Below are 24,804 nucleotides of genomic sequence, written 5' to 3' on the forward strand. Positions count from 1 at the left end.
TTTACGCCATCTGACATGCTTGCTCCCCAGAAGAACTCATTTCTTCCGTTCAGCATCCTCACTGTTAGGTCTCAATCCGCTTTGATACCCATCTGTAATCCGCGCCGGTATCCAGTGGCTATACTGCACGGTAAGACCTTAGGATTTGTGCAAGCTGTCACATGTATTGAAGACTTTGACGTTCACGATGGCGCCAGCCGTTTACATCTGGAAGCAATAACTTCCGTCTCATCACCACCGGCTTGAGCGGTTTCTCATAGCGAACGTGTCGTTCAACGCGTCGTTCCTTCAACGCGAACGATACGCCGTGAAGCAGCACACTTTGTCGTGCGAGACAACACCCTCTACCGCCACAACTATATGCCTCACGGTCAGAAATGGCTTTTGGGTATCCCTCTTCACATGCGTCCAGTATGTGCGCGCACTTCCAGGCTGACCCTCATAGCGCCCACGCCGGCATCCTAAAAACCTTCACAAGGCTGCGTCAACGATATTACTGGCGAGGAACGTATAGGTTTGTGCAGCAGTACATTCGATCATGCACCGCCTGTCAGCAGAGCAAAACTCCACCACTGCGCCTTACTGGCCCACCACAGCCACTGCCGTGCCCGGCTCTACCGTCCAACCACGTAGGCATCGACCGCTATGGGCCGCTCCCATACACCGGATGAGGAAACCGCTGGATTATTGTTGGCGTCGATCACCTGACGTGCTACGCCGAGACCGCGACCGCGCGCGACGTTGCCATTTTCATTCTGCGCAACTTCGTCGTTCGCGAAGGCGCTCCTCGGGAACTATTCGGCGATAGGGGCCGTGTCTTATTGTCAGAAATGATACAATCCCTCCTTCACGAGTGCCAGATTATTCACCGGAAGTTGACCGTGTATCACCTCCAAACGAAAGGTCTCGCGGAGCGCTTCAGCAGAACACTGGCGACATGTTGAGGATGTACGTCCCATCCGACCACACCAACTGGGACACCGTACACCTGTTCGTTACTTTCGCTTCTAACACCGCTACAAAAGCGACCACTGGTTTTTCATCTTTTTTATCTTGTATGGGCGCGAGCCTGCGTGTCGTCTGGATACTATCCTGCCCTACCGACCTGACGCTTTCGAGTGCACAACTATTAACGAAGTCGCCCGATACGCTGTGGATTGCTGTCAGCTGGCTCATTCGTTTACCAGCGAGGATCACGAGCGTCAGATGGGAAGACCCAACAGTCATCAGGCCCCACCCACCTTCCCTGCTGGTTCCCTTGTGTGGCTATGGACACCACCTCACATGCCTCGCCTTCCTTCTAAACTACTTGCGTGGTACCACGGTCCGTACTAGACCATCGACGCCTCCTCCCCTGTGAACTATACCGTTGAGCCCGTCACATCATCGCCGGACCTTCGTTGTCGAGGTAGGGAGACAGTGCATGTTAGCCGGCTGAAGCCTTATTTCGACCCTCTCATTTTCTCTGCTCCCTGAGTCATCAGGATGGCTCTGTTTTACACCCGGGGCCAATGTACTGAAGCAGACGCACTTCGTGTTTCTGATAACAGCTCGGAGACGACGAAGACCCGTGCTGTGATTAGCAGGAGAGCTCTGGCTGTTCGCTGCTGCTAGGCTGCTGTTTATCTGCGGCTCCTCATGTTTAGTTAAACATCATTACACATACAATTTGTTAGGTAGAAATTTGCTTGGGGCGCAGTAAGCCCCATGCATGTACTCCGATGGGCCTGAAGTGGCTTAGACTGTTGCAGTGCGAGGGCACGAGGAGGAAGACTGTGATGCAGGTAAGATCTGCAGATACAGAGCGACAGTGAAGCCAGTGGCTGCATGGCTATTGTATAATAAAAGCGCTAAATATTTGAAAAGGAACGTATTAGGACTGCAAATGGTCCATCTTCTACAGCATCACTTACGATAGGGAGAAGCAAAGGAACTGGGAACATGTGCTCACTACCTACTGAGTTTATTACGAGAAAACAGCAGTTACCACGTCACTCTTGCAACCACTCTTGTTACTGACTGTGCGACGTGATGAGGGGCGGATTGCTGTTCTCTTGAAATAAACTCGACCCTGTCGTAAGTGGGGCTGTTGAAGGTTGGGCAGTTTTGCTTTTATTTTGCGGTGGATAGTGGCGATGACCAAGAGGGATGGAAAATTTGCATCTCTCGTCCCCCTTTGCTAGCGCATCTACGATTGACTTTTCCTCTCCGCTAAACAATTATGCTGATTTCAGCATCACCATGATGGTCAGAATAACCGGCCTATATTTATGTCCACCGCAGAACGAAGGACTCGCTGCAAGCCATCTCAAATCTACTCTCTCTCGCGCTAGCTGATTCCAACTAGCGCCGGCTTGTTTCCTAATTTCAACACCTCAACTGAATTTCTGCCCTCCTCGACTGCGTTTTTTTTTCCCTTGAACCCTATTCTGTAACTCAAATGACCCACCCGTTATCTGCCCTACGTATTACATTGCCTGCCCAGCTCCATTTTTTTCTCTTAATGTCGACTAGAATATCGGCTATCCCCATTTGCCAAGGCATGGGATTGCAGGCAGCACACAGTTTGCACTTGTTAGTAACATATCGTGTCTAGCACAGAAAGCTTCACAGCAAGCACTGCGCATTCGCCCAACAGACTAGAAAAGCGCGTGCCTTATTAGGAATTCACGTTCTTTTCCAACAGCGCACCCTCGGGTAGCGCTGTCGGTGGGCCGCTTTAGTGTGTACGCACTTAATCGAAGCTGTACAGGTATTATCCGTCGGGAAAAGTGCTCCTCGTGGGTGCAATGTGAAAACACAGCGTAGCAATACGGTGAGCTCACCCCAATATGAGAAAAACCATCACGCCATGAACTCGGGACCTACCGATCTCTTCGTAAGCTGCCGTGCCAACGGTTGTCTCTCCCCACTGCGACAAAAGGCAGAGAGTGTTTTCGTTAGCTGCTTCCTACAGACGTTCACGAATTTGAAACGAGCTGCGCGCGTCATGGCGAAGAACGCATGGCTCGTTATGTGCTCGGTAAACTTGACAGATTATTGATTAGCTGTGCAAAATAAGGTTGCGAGATTTATTAAGGAAACAGAAGGACACGGAGTCGTGAGCTTTGCTTCGTAAAGGTCTTGCTTTAGCCCCTTCTTTCACGAGTTACGGCTGAGCGTTGCTCGAGGGAGGCCTTCAGTTTTATTCATCTTTTTCTGGAAACGGCGCAGGATTCGTCCAAGAAAAAATTTCGACCTGTAGCATGTATGTGACGTACGTCAGACGAGTTGTCATATTACAAAGAAATATTGTTTAGGAATAATGCCCTCTTACGAGTTATGCCTCATATCATATAAAGATGTGAAATATCTCTTATAAGTGAATGGGGTGGGTATTATACGTTAATTAACAGCAGTTAAACTAAGAAACAGGTGGAAAGTCTCGTCAGATCAGCCAGTGTGCCTCTTAATGTACTACAGGTTTACGCATTACTCTGCGCACTAGACGAGAGCGGGAAGTGAGGAGACCGATCTTCCTTAGACACAATTATGTGAAATCAACAGAAAGTGACACCGAGGGAAGCACAGGGCAAATTACTTGTTTTTATTTGAAATGTGAAATTAAAAATAACGAGAAATTAATGTTGACGATAAATACTACTGGCTGCAGGTGGGAAACGAACCCACATCTTCGCATTAAGAGTGGAACGCTCGTTACAAAGAGAGAGCTACCGCGGCGCCATTTTCCCATCCACTTCTTCGAGTATTTTATGCGTATACCAGACTTAAGCCTGGGAGTGTTGTCTAGGGCCAGGAATCACGGCCCTGCTGGAAGATCTGGAACACCCTCTTTTGCCGCAGGCGTCACGTAGGAAGTAAAAACGGGAGATGGGAGCTGGCCTATAAAAACTCATGTGGTGGCTGAAGGCCTCAGAGATGCCGGAGTTGCGTTCCTCGCCACGTAATGAACAAGAATTCGGATAATGCAAGGACGTGGGTTCATATATCATCTGTGGCCAGTTGATGTCTCCCAACGAACACAGTTTCCATACTCGGGCGTTTGCACAAGTTGATACCAAAGATAGTGGAGCGTAATATATGTTCTAGTGGGTATGTTCCATTGCTTATGGGCTGCACCAGGAACACGAGTCTGGCAAGCCGGAACTTGTCCATTATAGCAGTGCATGGCCAAACGAAGATACAGAAAGCAAAAATGATGGAACAAGCGCTGTTTATAAAGGTTAGCCATATAACCATTCCTTAAACTGGAGCTACCTCGGAACCAATGCACACACTTGAGGGCTGTCCGAGGAACTTTACACTCCCAGGAACAAAAGTGAAATCATGATGAAGAAAAGTAGTTCCAGGAAACGTCCTACAGAAATGTCACAACCATCTATAAAACACTTTCGTGATTGTAGCCTACCCCTTTGTTTGGCCGTGCGCTGCCATCCTGAATATAAGCTCCACTTGGTCCCATTCGCCATCACTGCATAGTTAATTGCTAACTACATAGGGCCAAACAATAAAGTCTTCCTTATCTCAGTAAGGAAGCCTTCATTACGGTGAGGCCGCCTTATGTCAGTCTGAAAGCTTCCTCACTAAGCGGCCCTCACTGTGTTGCGTGTGGTAAACTTGACATCAGCTACATCCGTGGTCGCCATGGGGAGCTTTTTCCAGGCTCGTTTTTAATCATGGTATGCCAGACAATCCAGTGCCCGCGAGATAGCCGAATGCGATACTTATCGATACTTACCTTACTTATCGGCATACACAAAGAATGTGCCGACTATTGCGCCCAAGGTATCAGCGCACGGCTCAGTTCTTCCGGAGTAGCTACGTGTGAGGTGGGGTGCGGATGTCGGTTGAAGGCGACAGCGCCACATCTATGAGGATTAGCGCAACGTAGCAGACACCTTGACCAAATTTCTTCCTGAGGTCACACTTCCCATTTAAACTAATGAAGCCGCATCATAATAGAAGGGTGGTCATACAGTATGGTAAGACCGCACTTCTCACGCCAACAAGCAGCGTCCCAACGGATGGGTTGTCCTGCAGGATGGTACCCAGGTTCCCTAAAGTTACCAGTGTACTCTCAGCCTCGGTCCTCAGCTTGCCTTTGAACCTTTGTTATAAAATACTGAGGCGTTAGCATTTGCGCAAAACATTTCTTTTCTGGCAGCACAGGAATAAGATAGGTTCTCTTGCACTGGCAATGCGCAGAATGTGGTTTTCAGGTGTTAAATGAGGCGAGGTACTAGTCAGGACACGTGCTCATTGATGGACTCGTTTGTGAAAAATAGCCTGCGTCGTCTAGTGGTCGATAAAAATGGCTTCTTGTTGTCGTGCCTGAGGATTCTATTCTGTCAAGGCCTTGTGGTCCACAGGAATTATAGACAGGTTGACTGTAAGGGGGTAATGTGAAAGAAAAAGAATTCTAGCTATGCTGAGTGAGCTTGAATGACTGTACGCTGCCGTAAATGAATTCTAAAGGTATTGACTTTTTTTACGACGAATATACGCATACGCCTGATGTTCTTTTCCAGGTCATTCTGTCAAAAAGGTGTTCTCGATAGTAAAAAATATCTAGTTACTTGCAGAAGCATTGGAGCGCTCTAAATTTGCATATCCGTTTACTGTTAGTAACGCAGAGTAAATTATCTGTTCTTTTTTGAGTGAATATATCTCAATATCTCACTCTCCTCAGGAATTTTGCCTCTTCATTGGAAAACGGGGAAGGTCGTTCCAGTCTACAAATCGGGTAACAGAGACTCGCCGTTGAATTACCGCCCCATTTCATTGACTAGTGTGCCCTGTAAAATCATGGAACATGTCATTTACTCACAAATCATAAACTTCTTAGACCGAAACCATTTTTTTCACCCTTCACAACATGGTTTCTTGCGAAACCCAACTAGCACTTTTCCTTCACGACTTGCACACTAATCTAGACCGTAATATGCAGACCGACACCATCTTTCTTGATTTCGCTAAAGCTTTTGACAAGGTTCCCCACCGCCGGCTATTACTAAAACTCTCAAAGCTGAACCTACCCCCTAATATTCTCAAATGGATTGAAGAATTCCTAACTAACCGTTCTCAGTCTGTCTATCTCAACGGCCATCTCTCTACATCTCTCCCGGTTACTTCAGGCGTCCCACAAGGTTCTGTCCTCGGTCCCCTCCTATTCTTAATATATATTAACGACTTGCCCCTGCATGTTTCCTGTAGTATTCGAATTTTCGCAGATGATTGTGTTATTTACCGCACCATTAATAACTGTCACGATCAATCAATACACTCTTCAGACAGAGCTTAACAGCGTACTAAATTGGTGTAATAACTGGCTAATGTCCCTCAATCCTAGTAAATGTAAACTCATGTCCTTCACTCGTCGTCCCAATCCATATCTCTTTCAATATTTAATTTCTAACACACAGATTGAGCAAGTACAATCATATAAATATCTAGGAGTCACCCTCTCTTCTAATCTATCATGGCAGGTTCACGTCGGTAACATCATTTCAACATCAAACAAAACACTCGGTTTTCTAAAACGCCACCTTCGTCTTGCCCCACCACATGTTAAATTGCTCGCGTATAAATCACTTATAAGACCCAAATTAGAATATGCATCCCCCATCTGGAGCCCACATCAAGCATATCTAATCACCGCATTGGAAGCTGTGCAGAATCGTGCTGCCCGATTCATTCATTCCTCATACTCATATGACGTCAGTGTTTCATCCTTGAAAGCTACATCCGGACTGCCACCCCTCTTTTCGTCGTCGCATTGCTAGCCTCACCCTTTATCACAAATTCTTTTATTCTCCTCTCAATCAAGCACCGTATATCGCCGCCGCATCACGCATATCTCACCGCACCAGTCATCCCCTTCAAGTTGCCCGCCCACTATCACGTACTACTACGTTTTCAGCTTCATTATTTATTCGAGCAGCCACGGACTGGAACGGCCTACCCCATGACATCGTCGCCATCGCTTCAACACCTGCTTTTCAAGAACGCGTAACAGATCACCTTCAATGTTAAATAACCATCGCTGTTTGTTTTTCTCACTACAAATGTAATCCCACCCCTTATGTAACACCCCCGGAAATGGGGGCCTTTAAGGAATAAAACTGAACTGAACTGAACTGAATATAACCTATGACATTGTATTGCTTTTAGAGTTGGTTTTGAAAACCTGTTATGCTCATTGCCGCGTGGTTTCTCAGGCAGAATGGGAAAAAATTAATCACAGACTGTAATGACGAGAGCGCTTTACAATGACGAAATGCGATAGGGCTTCACTACTCAGAAAAGCAGTGGGAGATGATGCCACACACCGCCACCCCAACCCCACAAGAGGTTTATTGGTGCAAAGACATTACGCTCGTCTATAGAATTCGAACTCTGTGTTTGCAAGACTGCATAGCTCCTGGTCGTGGGCCCAGCGTCCTCGCGGTGCGCTTGAAACACGTCATGTGACAGGACGCGTGCTACCTTTGAACACCGAAACACAAAACTAGAAATTCCCCGACCATTACGACACTCCCTAATGCGAAATTTGAGCGCAGCTCTATACATGTTTTAATTTCGCTAAATATCGGCGGGCGTGTGACAGTCTGTCTCGTGTGGTACGTTGCAAAGGGGGCAAAGTGTAGCGTTACTGCTTCGCTAATCGGGAGATCGCGAGAGGTTGCTCACGTGACTTCCAACATTGCCCGCGAGGTAACATCGCGGATCAGGACAATATACTTCTAGCCTAAAGTTACGCTCCCCCCCCCCACCCCACTCAGGAGAAACCATAGGTAAGTTTAGAACCAAGAGAATATTTTTGGAGAACTACCGTTGGCGTTGAGATTTTCAGATTTAAAAAAAAAAGCACCTGCACCAGATAGCACAATTTTCTAATTGAGCTGCATTACCGGAAAAGGTAAACAATAAATCAAAATGCATAAGCGGCTAATTATAAAAATCGCAGAGTTACGTTTTGAGCAATCACTTTAATTTCGGCAGATATTAGAATTTGCGAATTGTTGTAGCCAGTAAATTCGGAAGGCGCATGAATTTCAAGAAATACTCAGGATGGCACCGATATCGAGATATTCATTCTAAATGTGCACGACGAAATACATTGGAGTTACTTTTGTGTGTCAACGCATTAAAACGTGTTTTTTGTTAAGTAAGCAGGACAACACTATTTTAACCGCAAGTTTCAAGGCGTATATATCGAAACCAGTGGCATCCTGATTCCTTAACAAGTAAATTTACAATTATTCAATTAAAATATTCACCGACGATTACATGTTTTTATTACGCGTGTCAATACTTTTTATTATGGTTATAAAACATTTGGGGCCAATCCACTCTGTGAAGGTGAAATGCCAGCGAAGCTGTCGTTGTGCCCCCAAATCCGCCCCCAATCCATGGCGCGGACGTGGTAGGATAGCAAAGGCAAACCAGTGCACGACACAAAACACGATTGACCGGGGTGCATTTCAAAGGAGTGCACGAAACAAAACAGGTTTGTTTGTAATTTCGCGATTGAGCATACTTCTTAGCTAATTAGCTTAATGAAACTTCGAAAGACCAAAGTTTTATCCTAGCAGACAAACATGGGGCTGTCTGTTTCCTTCCCGTAGAAGCCCCTGTAGTCACAGCAGACGGGAATTTCGCAACATATACAACTTCACTGTGAGAAACCTAACTACGAAAAGTAAATAAAACTCGGCGTAATGATAGAGTCGTCTTAGCGGCCACTTGTCATGTAATTTCTGAGGATAGTTTTGATAACATACTGCACCACCTAACCCCGACACAAGTGCCGCCGCAGTCACCGCACCTTCTATGTATATGCTGCCACCACTGCTGCAGGCGCGCTGGCACCTCCGTGACGCGTGACGTTATAACCCCAGAAGAGCAGGCCACGGGCAGAGGCGCCGTCGCCATACTCATTGCCCCCTCTCCCCTACCCGTCTCCATTGTCGTAGCGTCATCGCCACACTCTTTCCACACAACATTCCTTTATTCCTTTTTTATTCCTCCATGTTCGTCCGTTAGTTCCGTAACTTTAACACTGAGTGCAATACAATCATGAACGTCCACCAATTAGCCCCTTTCATTACTTTGCTAAACACTTTTTTCCACCTCTTCCCTACCCGTAGCCATTCCAGCATCGCTCACGCCTCCTACGCACGTGACGTTATAACAAAAGACGCACAGGTCACGGGCACAGGCGCCCATCGCCCAACACCACCTAAATTACTAAAGGCCCTTCCACGCCGGAGTGACGTCAAGGAAGTGAGAGCACCCTGATAGTCGGCTTCGCTGTGCCGGTTTGCTTGTGTCGAGTTACTCATCTATTCTTTCGCGTGCCAACAGCCTGTGAATTTAAATGTAAAACTCGAAGAAGTTCTTATGCTACAGGCTGGGAATTTTAGCGATTTCAGTCATTTATTTTCCTTTCTGACCCATGAAAAGTGCTTTCGCGTAGCGTCGGCTGACGACCTGCGACCACCAACCCTTTTTCTTTTAGTCATTTATGTACACTGACGTCACATTTTTTCTTTATTTTTCTCAGTTGTCTTTACTAACAATTGCTAACAATCGGGCTATTAGAAGATGCAGGTATTGCTGCATATGACTGTGACCTTTACTTGGATTGGACGCAGGAAAGTATTCTGAACTTGAAGCTGATACTGCTGGACGTAGCGTGATATTTGAATATAAATATAAAAACAGATGAAAGGCAATTTTTCATTCAGACAAATGTAGCATCATTTATAGATTCTAAAACTGACATGGCCGGTAAATACGTACAATTACGTTATTTTTCGTTGAAACAAATTAGTGTCATCTATAACAAGGACAATATTTTAAAATGAACAACGCAAGCAAATAGTACGAATAAATTATTTCTCATTCACAGAAATTGCAGTGCCATCTACTACCAAATACAAACAAATTACTGACAACTACTAAAAAAGAATACATTTACACGTGTACTTATCTTTATCGGGCGACCATGTTTCGCCGCCTAACAAATGTGATCGCATAGCGCGGGACGCGCCTGCATGTCTCCGAAGTTTCTGGAAAGTTATCGATGCTTCTACCCGGCTGTTTGTTGTCGCCGAACCTTATGTTATGTTATTTCATCGCCTGATGCGAATGGTGTAGAACTTCGTGGAAGGCACGCGGGTCCGAACAATTAGTCTGGAACATTCGACGACTGCTGTATAAAAGCCGACGCGCTTGATACGCTGATCAGATTTCCGACGATCGCCGACCGTGTTCGCCGCTATCGTTGTGCCATATTTGTAGGCTGTTTTTGTGGGCACAGGCTCGCCCAATAAAAGTTAGTTTTGTCTTTCACAGTACTGCGTATTGCTACTATGTTCTTCAACGTCACCACGTGACAGTATAAATGTGAACGTGGATTGCCACTGCAGCTAAAAAGGTTTAGCTTGCAGTGTCTTCAGTTATCACATTGTTCTTGCTTATTCGTCTTAAGCTTGTCATTTTGCAGCTTACAAAGATTTCTAGTAGAACATTTGCAGCCGCACTAAATACGTATTTTATCACAACCTGTGCTGAATGTCCATAATCACACATGTCAAAGTCTTCATTGCTGTCAATAAAAGACGCAAAAATAGCAATAAGTTCCTTTTTCTTTATACAATCAAAAAACAAAGTGATTTTTTTTCATTTACTAATTGGTCAAGCACAATGTCTGTTGTTACAACTGCACGCGCAACCACAGGCTGGGGACATAGGAGGGCACCACTCCTGGCAGTCGCGATAAGTCCACAATTGTCACTGTCAGAACTCCAGTGTTCAAGTACCAGGATCTCCTTGCAAGATGAACATGCAAGTTTTTTTACAGACAAGCTGTATATCTCTGCCGTGCAAAGAAATTGTCGTGTTGTTGTGGTAACCAAAAAAATATCGCCATACGTTGAAGCAGGCGTTAATCATTCCCCATACGTTGGCCGATGCCGAAGATAGTGCAATACCGAGCCGCCCAGCGGTAGAGGTGAGCTGGCGTTAAGCACTCCCCACACGTGGGTCGATCCCGAACATATTTCAAAGCCCACCCAATTCACGGCGGAGGTGAAGCAGGCGTAAAGCACTCCCCATATACGCGCCGATCCCGGAGATAGTGCAATGCCCAGCCGACCCACGGCTGAGTTGAAGCAGGTGTTAAGCACTCCGCAAACTTGGGCCAATCCAGAAATGAGGGCAATGTCCGGCCGATCCAAAGTGGAGATGAAGCAGGCGTTAAGCAGTCCCCATACGTGGGCCGATTCTGGAGATAGTGCACTGCCGGGCCGACCCGTGGTGGAGATGAAGCAGGCGTTAAGCATTCCACATACGCGGGCCTATCCCGGAGATAGTTCAATGCCGGCGCAACCCGCGGCGGATGTGAAGCAGGCGTTAAGCACTCCCCATACGCGGGCCGATCCCGGAGATAGTGTAATAGCGGCCCGAGACGCGGTGGGGGTGAAGCAGGCGTTAAGCACCCCCCATACGCGGGCCGATCTTGAAGATTGTGCAATACATTTGTGACCCGCGGCGGAGGTGAAACAGTTGTTAGGCGCTCCCCATAGGAGGGCCCATCCCGGAGATCGTGCGATACCGGGCCGATCCGCAGCGGAGTTGAAGCAGGCGTTATGCGCTCCCATGCGTGGTCCGATCCCGAAGATATTGCAATGCCAGGCCGACCCACGACGGAGCAGAAACAGGCGTAAAGCACTCCCCATACGCGGCCCGATCCCGAAGATAGTGCAACGCCGGGCCGACTCGCGGCGGAGGTGAAGCAGGCGTTATGCCCTCCCCGCACCTGGACCCATCCGGAAAATAGTGCTACGCCAAGCCGATCCGCGGCTGAGGTGACGTAGGCGTTAAGCACTCACCATGCGTGGGCCGATCACGGAGATATTGCGATGCCGGGCTGATCACGAAGCTAGTGCAATGCCGGGCCAACCGGAGGCGGAGGTGAAGCAAGCTTGAATCACTCCCAATACGTGGGCCGATCCCGAATAGAGTTCAATGCCAGTGAAACATGTGGTGGAGGTGAAGCAGGCATCAAACACTCCCCGTACACGGGCCCATCACTAAGATAGTTAATACCGGCCCAACCCGCGGCGGAGGTAAAGCAGGCGTAAAGCACATCTCCATATCTGGTCCGATCCCGAAGATAGTGCAATGCCGGGCCGAACCGCGGCCTAGGTGATACAGGCGTTAGGCACACATCATAGGAGAGCCGATCCCGGAGATCGTTCGATGCCGGGCCGATCCGCGGTGGACCTGAAGCAGGCGTTAAGCACTCCCCACACATGGTCCGATCCCGAAGCCCTTGCAATGCCGGGCTGACTTGCGACGGAGGAGAAGCAGGCGTTAAGCACTCCGCATACGTGGGCCGATCCCGAAGACAGTGCAAAGCCGGGCCAACTCGCGGCGGACGTGAAGCAGGCGTTACGCACTCCACGTACTTGGACCGATCCCAAAGATAGTGCAATGCAGGCCTGACTCGCGGCGGAGGTGAAGCAGGCGTAAAGTACTTCGCCGATGCGGTCCGATCCGGAAGACAGTGCAATGCGGGGCCTACCGGCAGCGGTGGTGAAGAGGTCGTTAAGCACTCCCCATACGTGGGCCAATCACGAAAATAGTACGATGCCGGGCCGATCCGCCTAAGCGTTGAAGCAGGCGTTAAGCACTCCCCATAAGTGGTCCGACCCCGAAGATAGTGCAATGCCGGCCCAAACCACGGTCGAGGTGAAGCAGGTGGTTATCACTCCCCATACGTGGTCCAATATCGAAGATAGTGCTATGCCGGCCCAACCCTTGTGGGAGGTGAAGCAGGCGTTAAGCACTCCCTATACGCTGGCAGATCCCGAAGATAGTGCAATGCCGGGCCACTCTGCGGCGGGGTTGAAGCAGGCGTAAAGCACTCCCCATGCGTTGTCCGAACCCGAAGATAGTGCAATGCCCAGCCGACCCACGCAGGAGGTGGGCGAAGCAGGCGTGAAGCACTTCCCTACGTGAGCTGATCACGAAGACAGTTGAATGCCGGCCCAACCCGCGGTGGAGTTGAAACAGGCGTTAGGCACTCCGCATAGGAGGGCCGATCCCGGAAATCGTGCAATGCCGGGCCGATTCGCAGCGGAGGTGAAGCAGGCGTTATGCACTCCCATACGTGGTCTGATCGCGAAGTTAGTGCAATGCCGGGTCGACCCACGGCTGAGGGGAAGCACGCGTTAAGCACTCCCGTTAGTATGTCCGATCCGGAAGATTGTACAATACCGGGCCGACCCGCGGCGGAGGTGACGTACGCGTTAAGCACTCCCCATGCGTGGATCGAGCCCTAAGCTAGTGTAAGCGAACCCGACCCACGCCGGAGGTGAAGCAGGCGTTACGCAGGCGTTACGCAGGCGTTAAGCAGGCGTTAAGCAGGCCGTCAGTGGGTCGATCCCGAAGATAGTGCAATGACGGGCTGACGCGCGGCGGAGGTGAAGCAGGCGTTACGCAATCCCCATACGTGGTCGGATCCCGAAGATAGTGCAATGCTGGGCCGACCCGAAGCGTAGGAGAAGCAGGCGCTAGGCACTTCCCATACGTGGGCCAGTCCCGAAGATTGTGCAATGCCGGGCCGAACCGCAGTGGACGTTAAGAGGGCGCGAAGCGCTCCCCATACGTGGGGCAATCCTGAAGATAGTGCAATGCGGGCCCGACCGTGGCGTAGGTGAAGCAGGCGTTAAGCACTCCCTGTACGTGGGTCGATCCGAAGATACTGCAATGCGGCCCGACTCGCAGCGGTGGCGAAGCAGGCGTTAAGCACTCCCCGTACATGGACCGATCCGGAAAAGAGTGCTATGCTAAGCCGAACCGCGGCTGAGGTGACGTAGGCATTAAGTACTCCCTATGCATGAGCCGACCCCGAAGGAAGTGCAATGCGAGCCCGACCCGCGGCGGAGGTGAAGTAGGCGTTTAAGCACCACCCATATGTAGTCCGATGCCTAAGATAGTACAATGCAGGTCAAAACCGGGGCGTAATTGAAGCTGGCGTTGTGCACTTTCTAGACGTGGTCCGATCCCGAAGCTGGTGCAATGCCGGGCTGATCAGTGGCTAGGGTGAAAAACGCGTTAGGCACTCCCCATAGGAGGGCCGATCCCGGAGATGTGCGATGCCGGGCAAATCCTTGCGGAGTAGAAGCAGGTGTTGTGCATTCCCATACGTGGTCCGATCCCGAAGTAAATGCTATGCCAGGTCTATCCGCGGCGGAGGTGACGTGGCCGTTAAGCACTCCCGATGCGTGGGCCGATCCCTAAGCTCGTGTCAGTGAGCCCGACCCGCGGCGGAGGTGAAGCAGGCGTTAAGCACTCCGCTTACGCGGGCCGATCGCGAAGTTAGTGCAATGCCCGGCTGACGCGTGGTGGCGGTGAAGCAGTCGTTAAGCACCCATCATACGTGGGCCGATCACGAAGGTAATTCAATGGCGGCCCAACTCGCGGCGGTGGTGAAGCAGGCGTTGAGGACTCCTCATACGCGGGCTGAACCCGAATCTAGTGGCATGCCGGGTGGACCCACGGCGTAGGAGAAACAGGCATCAGCGCTCCCCATACACGGGCCGCACCCTAAGGTTGCTCAATGCCGGCACAACGCGCGGCGGAGAGGAAGCAGGTATTCATCCACCTCCCATACGTGGTACGATGCCTAAGATAGTGCAATGCAGGCCCAACCCGGGGTGGAATTAAAGCAGGCGTTAAGCACTCTCTATACGTGGTCCGATCCCAAAGATAGTGCAATGGCGGGCCAACCAACGGCGGAGGTCAAACTGGCGTTAGGCACTCCCCATAGGTGGGCCGATCCCGTCATCGTGCGATGCCGGACCGATCCGCGAGGAGTTTAAGAGCGCGTTAAGCACTCTCCATATGCGGTGCGATCTAAAACATTGCCATGCCGGGCCGACCCGCTACGGAGGTGAAGCAGGCGTTCAGCACTCCCAATACGTGGGGCAATCGCGGAGATTGTGCGATGCCGGGCCAATCCACGGCGGAGGTGAAGCAGGCATTATGCACTCCCTTACGTGGTTCGATCGCGAAGATAGTGCAATGCCCGGTCGACCAGCGGCGCAGGTAATGCAGGCGTTAAGTACTCCGCACACGTGGCCCGATCCCGAGAATAATGCAACGCAGGGTGGACCCGAGGCAGAGGTGAAGCAGGTGTTAAGCAATCCCCATAGGAGGGCCGATCCCCTGATCGTGTGATGCAGGGCTGAACCGCGAGGAGCTTAAGCAGGTGTTATGCACTCCCTTACGTGACCCCATCCCGACCCCGCGTATGGGGAATACGTGGGCCGAACGCGCAGAACGTGCCGTGCCGGGCCGATCCGCGGCGGAGTTGAAGCAGGTCTTAAGCAGTCACCATACCTGGTCCGATCCCGAAGGTAGTGCAACGCCGGCTCGAACCATGGCATGGTTGAAACAGGTGTTAACCACTCCCGATACGCGGGCCGATCCCAGAGATAGAGCGACGCCGGGCCGATCAGTGGCGGAGGTGAAGCAGGCGTTAAGCACTCCCCATAGGGTTGTCCGATCCGGAAGATAGTGCAATGCTGGCCTGACTCGCGGCGGAAGTGAAGCAGGCGTGAAGCATTCCCTGTATCGGGGCCGATTCCGAAGATAGTGCTTGCCATGCCGATGCGCGGTGGAGGTGAAGCAGGCGGTTGGCAATGCCTATACATTTTCCGATGCCGAAGCTAGTGCAATGCCGGGCCGACACGCGACGGAGGTGAAGCAGGCGTTGAGTACTCCCCACACGTGGTCCGATCCCGAAGGTTGTGCAATGCCGGGCCGACTCACGGAAGAGGTGAAGCGGGTGTTAAGCTCTCGCTATACGCGGGCCCATCACTGAAGTATTGAGATACCGGGCCGATCCGCGACGAAGTTGAAGCAGGCGTTAAGCAGTCCCCATACCTGGTCTGTTCCCGAAGGTAGGGCAATGCCGGCCAAAACCACGGCACGGTTGAAACAGGCGTCAACCATTCCCGATACGCGGGCCGAACCCGGATATATAGCGATGCCGGACCGATCCGTGGCGGAGCTGAAGCAGGCGTTAAGCACTCCCCATAGGGTTGTCCGATCCCGGAGATAGTGCAATGCTGGCCTGGCTCGCGGCGGAGGTGAAGCAGGCGTTAAGCACTCCCTGTATGGGGGCCGATTCCGAAGATAGTGCTATGCCATGCCAATGCGCGGTGTAGGTGAAGAAGGCGGTATGAACTGCCAATACATGGTCCGATGCCGAAGCTAGTGCAATGCCGGGGCGACCTCCAGCGTAGGTGAAACAGGTGTTAGGCACTCCACAAAGGAGGGCCAATCCCGGAGATCGTGCGATGACGGGCAAATTCTTGCGGAGTAGAAGCAGGCGTTATGCACTCCCATACGTGGTCCGATCCTGAAGATAGTGCAATGCGGGGCCGACTGGCGGCGGAAGTGAAGCAGGCGTTAAGCACTCCCCGTACGTGGGCCAGTCCCGAAGATTGTGCAATACTGGCCTGACTCGCGGCGGAGTTGAAGCAGGCGTTAAGCACTCCCCATGCGTGGGCCGATCCCTAAGCTGGTCTAAGTAAGCGCGACCCACGCCGGAGGTGAAGCTAGCGTTAAGCACTCCCCGTACCGGGGTCGATACCGAAGTTAGTGCTATGCCAGGTCGAACCGCGGTGGAGGTGACGTACGCGTTAAGCACTCTCCATAGGTGGTCCGTTCCCGAAGATATTGCAATGCCGGGCCAACCCGCGACGGAGGTGAAGCAGGTGTTAAGCACTTCCCATAGGGTGTCCGATCCGGATGATGGTGAAATGCTGGGCCGACCCGTGGCGGAGGTGAAGCACGCGTTTAGCACTCCCCTTACGTGGACAAGTCACGATGTTAGTGCAATACCCGGCCGACCCGCGGCGGCGGTGCCATAGGCGTTAAGAACTCCCCAAACGTGGTCCGATCCCGAAGATAGTTCAATGCCAGCCCATCTGGTGGCGAAGGTGAAGCAGGCGTTAAGCACTCCGCATAGGTGGTCCGATCACGAAGATATATTGTGATGCCGGGCCGACCCTCGACGGAGGTGAAGCAGGCGTTAACCACTCCCGATACGCGGGCCGATCCCGGAGATTGAGCGATGCCGGGCCGATCCGTGGCGGAGGTGATGCAGGTGTTAAGCAATCCCCATACGCGGGCCGAAGCCAGAGAACGTGCGATGCCGGGCCGATCCTCGGCGGAATTGAAGCAAGCGTTAACCACTCCCCATACGAGGTCCGATCCCGAAGCTAGTGCAATGGCGGCCTGACTCGCGGCGGAGGTGATGCAGGCGTTAAGCACTCCCCGTATGGGGGCCGTTTCCGAAGACAGTGCTATGCCAAGCCGATCCAAGGTGGAGGTGACGCAGGCGTTAAGCACTCCCCATGTGTGAGCGATCCTGAAGCTAGTGCAATGTCGGGGCGACCTGCGGCGCAGGTGAAACAGGCGCTAGTCACTCCCTATAGGAGGGCCGATCCCGGAGATGTGCGATGCCGGGCCGATCCGCAGTGGAATTGAAGCAGGCGTTAAGCACTCCCCATACGTGGTCCGGTCCCGAAAGTATTGCAATGCCGGACCGACACGCGACGGAGGTGAAGCAGGCGTTAAGTAGTCCACACACGTGGTCCGGTCCCGAAGGTAGTGCAATGCCGGGCCGATACGCGGAGGAGGTGAAGCGGGCGTTAAGCTCTCGCCATACCTGGTCCGATCCCGAAGGTAGTGCAATACCAGCCAAACCACGGCTGAGTTGGAACAGGTGTTAAGCACTCCCCAAACGCGGGCCGATCCCGGAGGTAGTGCAATGTCAGGCCGACCAACGGCTGAGTTGAAGCAGGCGTTAAGCACTCCGTAAACGTGGGGCGATTCCGAAGATAGTGAAATGCGTGGCCGAAGCGTGGTGGAGGTGGAGCAGGCGTTAAGCACTCACCATACATGTACCGATCCTGCAGACAATTCAATGTCGGCCCAACCCACGGCGGAGGTGAAGCAGGCGTTAAGCACTCCCCATACACGGGCCGATCCCTAAGATAGTCGAATGCCGGCCCAACGCACGGCGGAGGTAAAGGAGGAGTTGAAGCACCTCCCATATGTAGTCCGATTCCGAAGATAATGCAATGCCGGGCCGAAGCGCGGCGTAGGTGAAACAGGTATTAGGCACTCCCCATAAGAGAGCCGATCCCGGAGATCGTGCGATGCCGGGCTGATCCGCTGCGGAGTTGAAGCAGGCGTTAAGCCATCCCCATGCGTGGTCGAATACCGAAAATAGTGCAATACCGGGAAGACCCGCGGCGGAGGTGAAGCAGGCGTTGAGCACTCCCAATACGTGGGCAAGTCCCGAAAATAACCCAATGCCAGGCCGACCCGCGGCGAAGGTGATGCAGGCGTTAAGCACTCCCCTTACGTCGGCCGATTCCAAAAATAGTGCAATGCCCGGCCGACGCGTGCTGGAGGTGAAGCAGGCGTTAAGCACTCATCATACGTGTGCCGATCACGAAGTCAATTCAAGGCTGGCCCCTCTCGCGGCGGTGGTGAAGCAGGCGTTAAGCACTCCTCTTACGCGGGCCGATCGCGGATCTAGCGCCATGCCGGGCGGACCCACGGCGGAGGAGAAGCAGGCGTTAGCACTCCCCATACACAGGCCGATCCCTAAGATAGTTCAATGCCGGCACATCGTGCGGCGGAGTTGAAGCAGGCATTTAAGCACATCCCATACGTGGCCCTACAGCTAAGATAGTGCAATGCGGGCCCAACCCGGGGCGGAATCGAAGCAGGCGTTGAGCACTCCCTATACGTGGTACGATCCCGAAGATAGTGGAATGCCGGGCCAACCCACGGCGAGGGTGAAAAAGGTGTTAGGCACTCTCCATAGGAGGGCCGATCCCGTGATCGTGTGATGCAGGACCTATCCGCGAGGAGTTTAAGCAGGCGTTAATCACTCCCCATATGTGGTGCGATCCCAAACATATTGCAATGCCGGGCCGGCCCGCGACGGAGGTGAACCAGGCGCTAAGCACTCTCCGTACGTGGGGTGACCCTGGAGATAGTGCAATGCTGGTCCAATCCACGGCGGAGGTGAAGCGGGCGTTAAGCACACGCCGTACGTGAAACGATCCGGAAAATAGTGCTATGCCAAGGCGATCCACGGCTTATGTGAAGCAGGCATTATGCTCTCTTTTGCGTGGTCCGTTCCCGAAGATAGTGCAAAGCCCGGTTGACCAGCGGCGGAGGTGAAGCAGGCGTTAAGCACGCCCCATGGGGGGTCCGATCCGGAAGATGGTGCAATGCCGGCCCGACCCGAGGCGGAGGGGAAGCAGGCGTTAGGCACTCCCCATGGGAGGGCCGATCCCCTGATCGTGCGATGCAGGGCCGAGCCGCGAGTAGTTTAAGCAGGCGTTATGTACTCCCATACGTGATCCGATCCCGAAGATAGTGCAATGCGGCGCCGACTCACGGCGGAGGTGAAGCAGGAGTTAAGCACTCCCAATACGTGGGCCAGTCCCGAAGATACTGCAATGCCTGCCCGACTCACGTCGGAGATGAAGCATGCGTTGAGCACTCCCCATACGTGAACCATTCCGGAAAATAGTGCCATGCCAAGCTGATCCACGGCTTAGGTGAAGGAGCCGTTATGCTCTCCTTTACTTGGTCCGATCCCGAAGATAGTACAATGCCGGTTGGACCCACGGCGGAGGTGAAGATGACGTTAAGCACTCGCCATAGGGTGTCCGATCCGGAAGATGGTGCAATGCCGGGCCAAAGCGCGGCGGAGGGGAAGCAGGCGGTAAGCACTCCCCTTACGTAGGCCAGACCCGAAGATAGTGCAATGCCGACCTGACTCGCGACGCAGGTGAAGCAGGCGTTAAGTACTCCGCACCCGTGGCCCGATTCCAAAGATAGTGCAATGCTGGGCCGACCCGAGGCGTAGGTGAAGCAGGTGTTAAGCAATCCCCATACGCGGGCCGAAAGGCCGAAACCGGAGATCATGCGATGCCGGGCCGATCCGCGGCGGAGTTGAAGCAGGCGTTAACCACTCCCCATACGTGGTCCGATCCCGAATCTAGTGCAATGCCGCGCCGACCCTCGACGGAGGTGAAGCAGGCGTTAACCACTCCCGATACGAGGCCCGAAATCGGAGATAGTGCCAGGATGGGCCAATCCACGGCGGACGTGAAGCAGGCGTTAAGCACTCCCCATAGGATGTTAGATCCCGAAGATAGTACAATACCGGGCACACCCGCGGCGGAGGTGAAGCAGGCGTTAAGCACTGCCGATACCTGGGCCAGTCCCGAGGATACTGCAATGCCGTCCCGACTCACGGCGAAGGTGAAGCATGCCTTAAGGAATCCCCGTACGTGAACCAATTCGGAAAATAGTGCTATGCCAAGCCGATCCCCTGCTGTGTTGACCTAGGCGTTAAGCACTCCCCATGTGTGGGCCGATACCGAAGCTTGTGCAATGCGAGCCCGACTCGCGGCGGAGGTGAAACAGGCCTTACGCACTCCCCATACATGGGCCAGTAATGAAGATAGTGCAATACCAGGCCGATCCGCATTGGAGGTGAACTAGGCGTTAAGCAATTCCTATACGCGGGCAGATCCCGACGATAGTATAATACTGGCCCAACACGCGGCGGAAGTGAAGACGCGGTAACCACACCCCATACGTGGTCCGATCCCGAAGATAGTGCGTTGCCGGGCAGACCCGCGGCGTAAGTGAAACAGGCGTTAGGCACTCCCCATAGGAGGGCCAATTCCGGACATCATGCGATGCCGGGCCGATCCGCAGCGGTGTATAAGCAGGCGTTAAACAATCCCCATACGTGGTCCGATCCCGATGGTATTGCAATTCCGGGCAGAACCGCGACGGAGGTGAAGCTGTCGTTAAGCACTCCCCATAAGTTAGCCGATCACGGGGATGGTGCGTTGCCTGGCCAATCCGCGACGGAGTTGAAGCAGGCGTTATGCACTCCCTTAAGCGGTCCGATCTCGAAGATAGTGCAATGCCAGGTCAACCCGCGGTGGAGGTGAAGTAGGCGTAAAGCCCTCCCCATAGGGTGGCCGATCCGGAAGATGGTGCAATACCGGGCAGACCCGCGGCAGAGGTGAAGAAGGTGTAAGGCACTCCCGATACGTGGGCCAGTCCCAAATACTACAATGCCGGCCTGACTCACGGCGCAGGTGAAGCAGGCGTTAAGTACTCCGCTCAAGTGATCCGATACCAAAGATAGTGCAATGCTGGGCCGACCCGAGGCAGAGGTGAAGCAGGTGTTAAGCAATCCTCAAACGCGGGCCGATCACGGAGAATGTGCGATGCCGGGCCAATCAGCGGCGGAGTTTAAGCAGGCGTTAAGCACTCCCCATAGGGTGGTCGATCCCTACGATACTGCAATACTGGGCTCACGCGCGGTGGAGGTAAAGCAGGCGTTAAACACTCCCGATACGTGGGCCCGTCCCGAAGATAGCGCAATGCCGGGCCGACCCATAGCGGAGTTGAAGCAGGCGTTAAGCACCCCTAACATGGTGCCCGATCCGGAAGATGGCGCATTGCCGGGCCGATCCGCGGCGGCAGTGAAGCTGCCGTGAAGCACACCCCCTTACGTGGGCCACTCCCGAAGATAAAACAATGCCGGGCCGATTCGCGGCGCAGGGGAAGCAGGCGTTAAGTACTCCCCACACGGGGTCCGATCCCGAAGATTGTGCAATGCCGGGCCGACCCGCGGCGGAAGCAAGCGGGCCTTAAGCACTCCCCATATGCGGGCCGTTCACTTAAAAAGTGCGAAGCTGGGCCGAACCACGGCGGAAATGAAGCAGGCTTTAAGCGCTTCCCCACACCTGGTCCGATCCCGAAGGTAGTGCAATGCCGTCCCGAACAACGGCAGAGTTAAAGCAGGCGTTAGGCACTCCCCATACGCGGGCCGATGCCGGAGACAGTGCAATGACCGGCCGACCCACGGCTCAGTTTAAGCAGGCCTTAAGCACCCCCATACGTGGTCAGATCCCGAAGATATTGTAATGCCGGGCTGACCCTCGACGGAGGTGAAGATGGCGTTAACCACTCCCGATACGTGGACCGATCCCGGACATAGAGCGATGCCGGGCCGAACCGCGGTGGAGGTGACGCAGGCGTTAAGCACTGCCCATGTGTGGACCGATCCTGAAGCTAGTGCAATGCCGGGGCGACCAGGGCGTAGATGAAACAGGCGTTAGGCACTCCCTATAGGATGGCCGATCCCGGAGATGTGCGATGCCGGGCCGACTCGCGACGGAGGTGAAGCAGGCGTTAAGTACTGCACGCACGTGGTCCGATCCCGAAGGCAGTGCAATGCCGGGCCGATCCGCGGAGAAGTTGAAGCGGGCGTTAAGCTCTCGCCATACCTGGTCTGATCCCGAAGGTCGTGCAATGCCGGCCCAAACCACGGCGGAGTTGAAACAGGTGTTAAGCACTGCGCAAAGGTGGGGCGATCCCGAAGATAGTGCAATGCCTAGCCGACGCGCGGTGGAGGTGGAGCAGGCGTTAAGCACTCACCATACGTGGACCGATCCCGGAGATTATTCAGTGCCGGCCCAAAGCGCGGCCGAGGTGAAGCACGCGTTTAAGCACCTCCCATATGTAGTCCGATGCCTAAGATAGTGCAATGCGCTCGCAACCCGGGGCGGAATTGAAGCAGGCGTTATGCACTCCCTATACGTCGTCCGATCCTGAAGATAGTGCAATGCCGGGCTGTTCAGCGGCGGAGGTGAAACAGGCGTCAGGCACTCCCCATAGGGGGGCCGATCCCGTAGATCGTGCGATGCCGAGTCGAACCGCGCGGAGTTTAAGCAGGCGTTAAGCACTCCCGATAGGTAGTCCTATCCCGAAGATATTGCAATGCCGGGCCAACCCGCAACGGAGATGAAGCAGGCATTAGGCGCTCCTTATACGTGGGGCGATGCCGGGCCAATCTTTGCGGAGTGCAAGCAGGCGTTATGCACTCCCATACGTGGGCCAGTCCCGAAGATTGTGCGATGCCGGCCTGACTCGCGGCGGAGGTGAAGCAGGAATTAAGCACTCCCCGTACGCGGGCCGATCCCGAAGTTAGTGCTATGCCAGGTCGATCCGCGGCCGAGGTGACGTAGGCGTTATGGTACGCCCACACTAGCGACAAAAACGCGCGCGACACGCCGCACGCGGCAAGCGACCGCGCGGCAGACGCGTGCGGGCAAGTCCACAGTCACGTTTTGCGGCACGCGGCAGCGGCCCGTGGAGTCCCGCGTTGTCTCGTTCCATTCGATACTTCTCGCGACAACGCGCTCTCCGTTCTGCCCATTTCGTCTTCCATCGGAAGTGTCTGTGTTTTTTTGCGCCACTGCCGGCCACGCTCAGGCATGTCGGATACGGACGAGGAGCTACTGGTGACTGTGAACACTATAATACTTGTTTGTTCTTTACTTGTGCGACGCCGACGTGCCAGACAGCGGACGAGAAAGTTTTGAGTGCGGTACAGGGACACTGAGGGCCAGGCGCGCACTCTGCTTCCCCACCTTCACCAATTACTCACCTGTCATGCCAAACTGCTCTCCATAAGGTGCCAGCGGTTGGCGCGCAGCTCCTTGTCCCACGCTCGATTTATCATAGAGGTACGCATATCCGCGAACGGTTTCCAAAAACGCCTCCATTGCGAGGCGAATTCTTCGTCGAAGCCTCAGTGGCGGTGTGAGCCCCCTTGACTGGAAATGGCCTCTGAGATTTTACGGCGCGCGTGTCACTGTTCAGTCTCAGAGCCCATATATTATGATTCTTTGCTTATGCGACAGGTGGCGCCACAACAGCGCGGCTCGTAAAGCGGCTCGCTTCTGATTGGTGGACGTTTCGCGTCTGCCGCGAAAAATGGGTCTCGCACCCATTCGCGCGTTTGCCGCGCGTTGCTGCCGCTTTTCGTGAATCTTGCCGCGCGCGACAGCACCGCTCGCCGCGCGCGTTGTGTCGCGCGCGTTTTTGTCGCTAGTGTGAACGTACCATTAAGCACTCCCCATGCGTTGGCCGATCCCTAAGCTGGTGTAAGTGAGCATGGCCCGCGCCGGAGGTGAAGCAGGCGTTAAGCAAACCGCGTACGTGGGTTGATACCGATGGTAGTGCAAGGCGAGCCCGACCCTCGGCGGAGGTGAATTATGCGTTAAGCAGTCCGCATACATGAGCCAGTATCGAAGGTAGTGCACTACCAGGCCAATCTGCGGCGGAAGTGACATAGGCGTTAAGCATTGCCCATACGTTGGCTAATCCCTGAGATAGTGCACTCCGGGTCCGACAGCGGCAGAGGTGAAGCAGGCGTTAAGCACTCCTGTACGTGGGTGGATCCAAACATACAGCAATGCGGGCCGAACCCACGACGCAGGTGAGGCAGGCGTTAAGCACTCCCCGTACGTGGGTCAATTTTGAAGATAGTGCAATGACGGGCCGACTCGCGGTGGAGGTGAAGCAGCTGTTACGCACTCCCTGTACGTAGGCGGATCCCGAATGTACTGCTTTGCCAGGTCGATCCGCGGCGGAGTGGAAGTAGGCCTTAAGTACTCCCCATACGTGGGCCAGTCACGAAGGTAGTGGTATACCATGCCGATCCGCGGCGGAGGTGACGTACACGTTAAACACTCCTCATGCATTGGCCGATCCCCAAATACTGCAATGCGGGCCCGACCCACGGCAGAGGTGCCGGAGGCCTCAAGCACTCCCCATACGTGGACCACTCTCGAAAATACTGCAATGCCAGGCCTATCC

The 24,804-nt window shown here is 53.4% G+C and overlaps 1 protein-coding gene across 3 annotated transcripts in view; it reads right to left on the reverse strand.

Annotated features, from left to right (window-relative positions):
- Positions 1-24,804, reverse strand: part of LOC135907588 (excitatory amino acid transporter 1-like) — a 273,341-nt gene that overhangs the window by 140,938 nt on the left and 107,599 nt on the right. For all 3 annotated transcript variants that reach the window (XM_065439268.1, XM_065439269.1, XM_065439267.1), the window contains exon 5: positions 2,869-2,911. In XM_065439268.1, the coding sequence (XP_065295340.1) occupies positions 2,869-2,911 (43 nt within the window). The remainder of the gene's footprint in view (positions 1-2,868; positions 2,912-24,804) is intronic.

Source organism: Dermacentor albipictus, chromosome 1, assembly GCF_038994185.2.
Source record: "Dermacentor albipictus isolate Rhodes 1998 colony chromosome 1, USDA_Dalb.pri_finalv2, whole genome shotgun sequence".
NCBI classification, from domain to species: Eukaryota; Metazoa; Arthropoda; class Arachnida; order Ixodida; family Ixodidae; genus Dermacentor; species Dermacentor albipictus.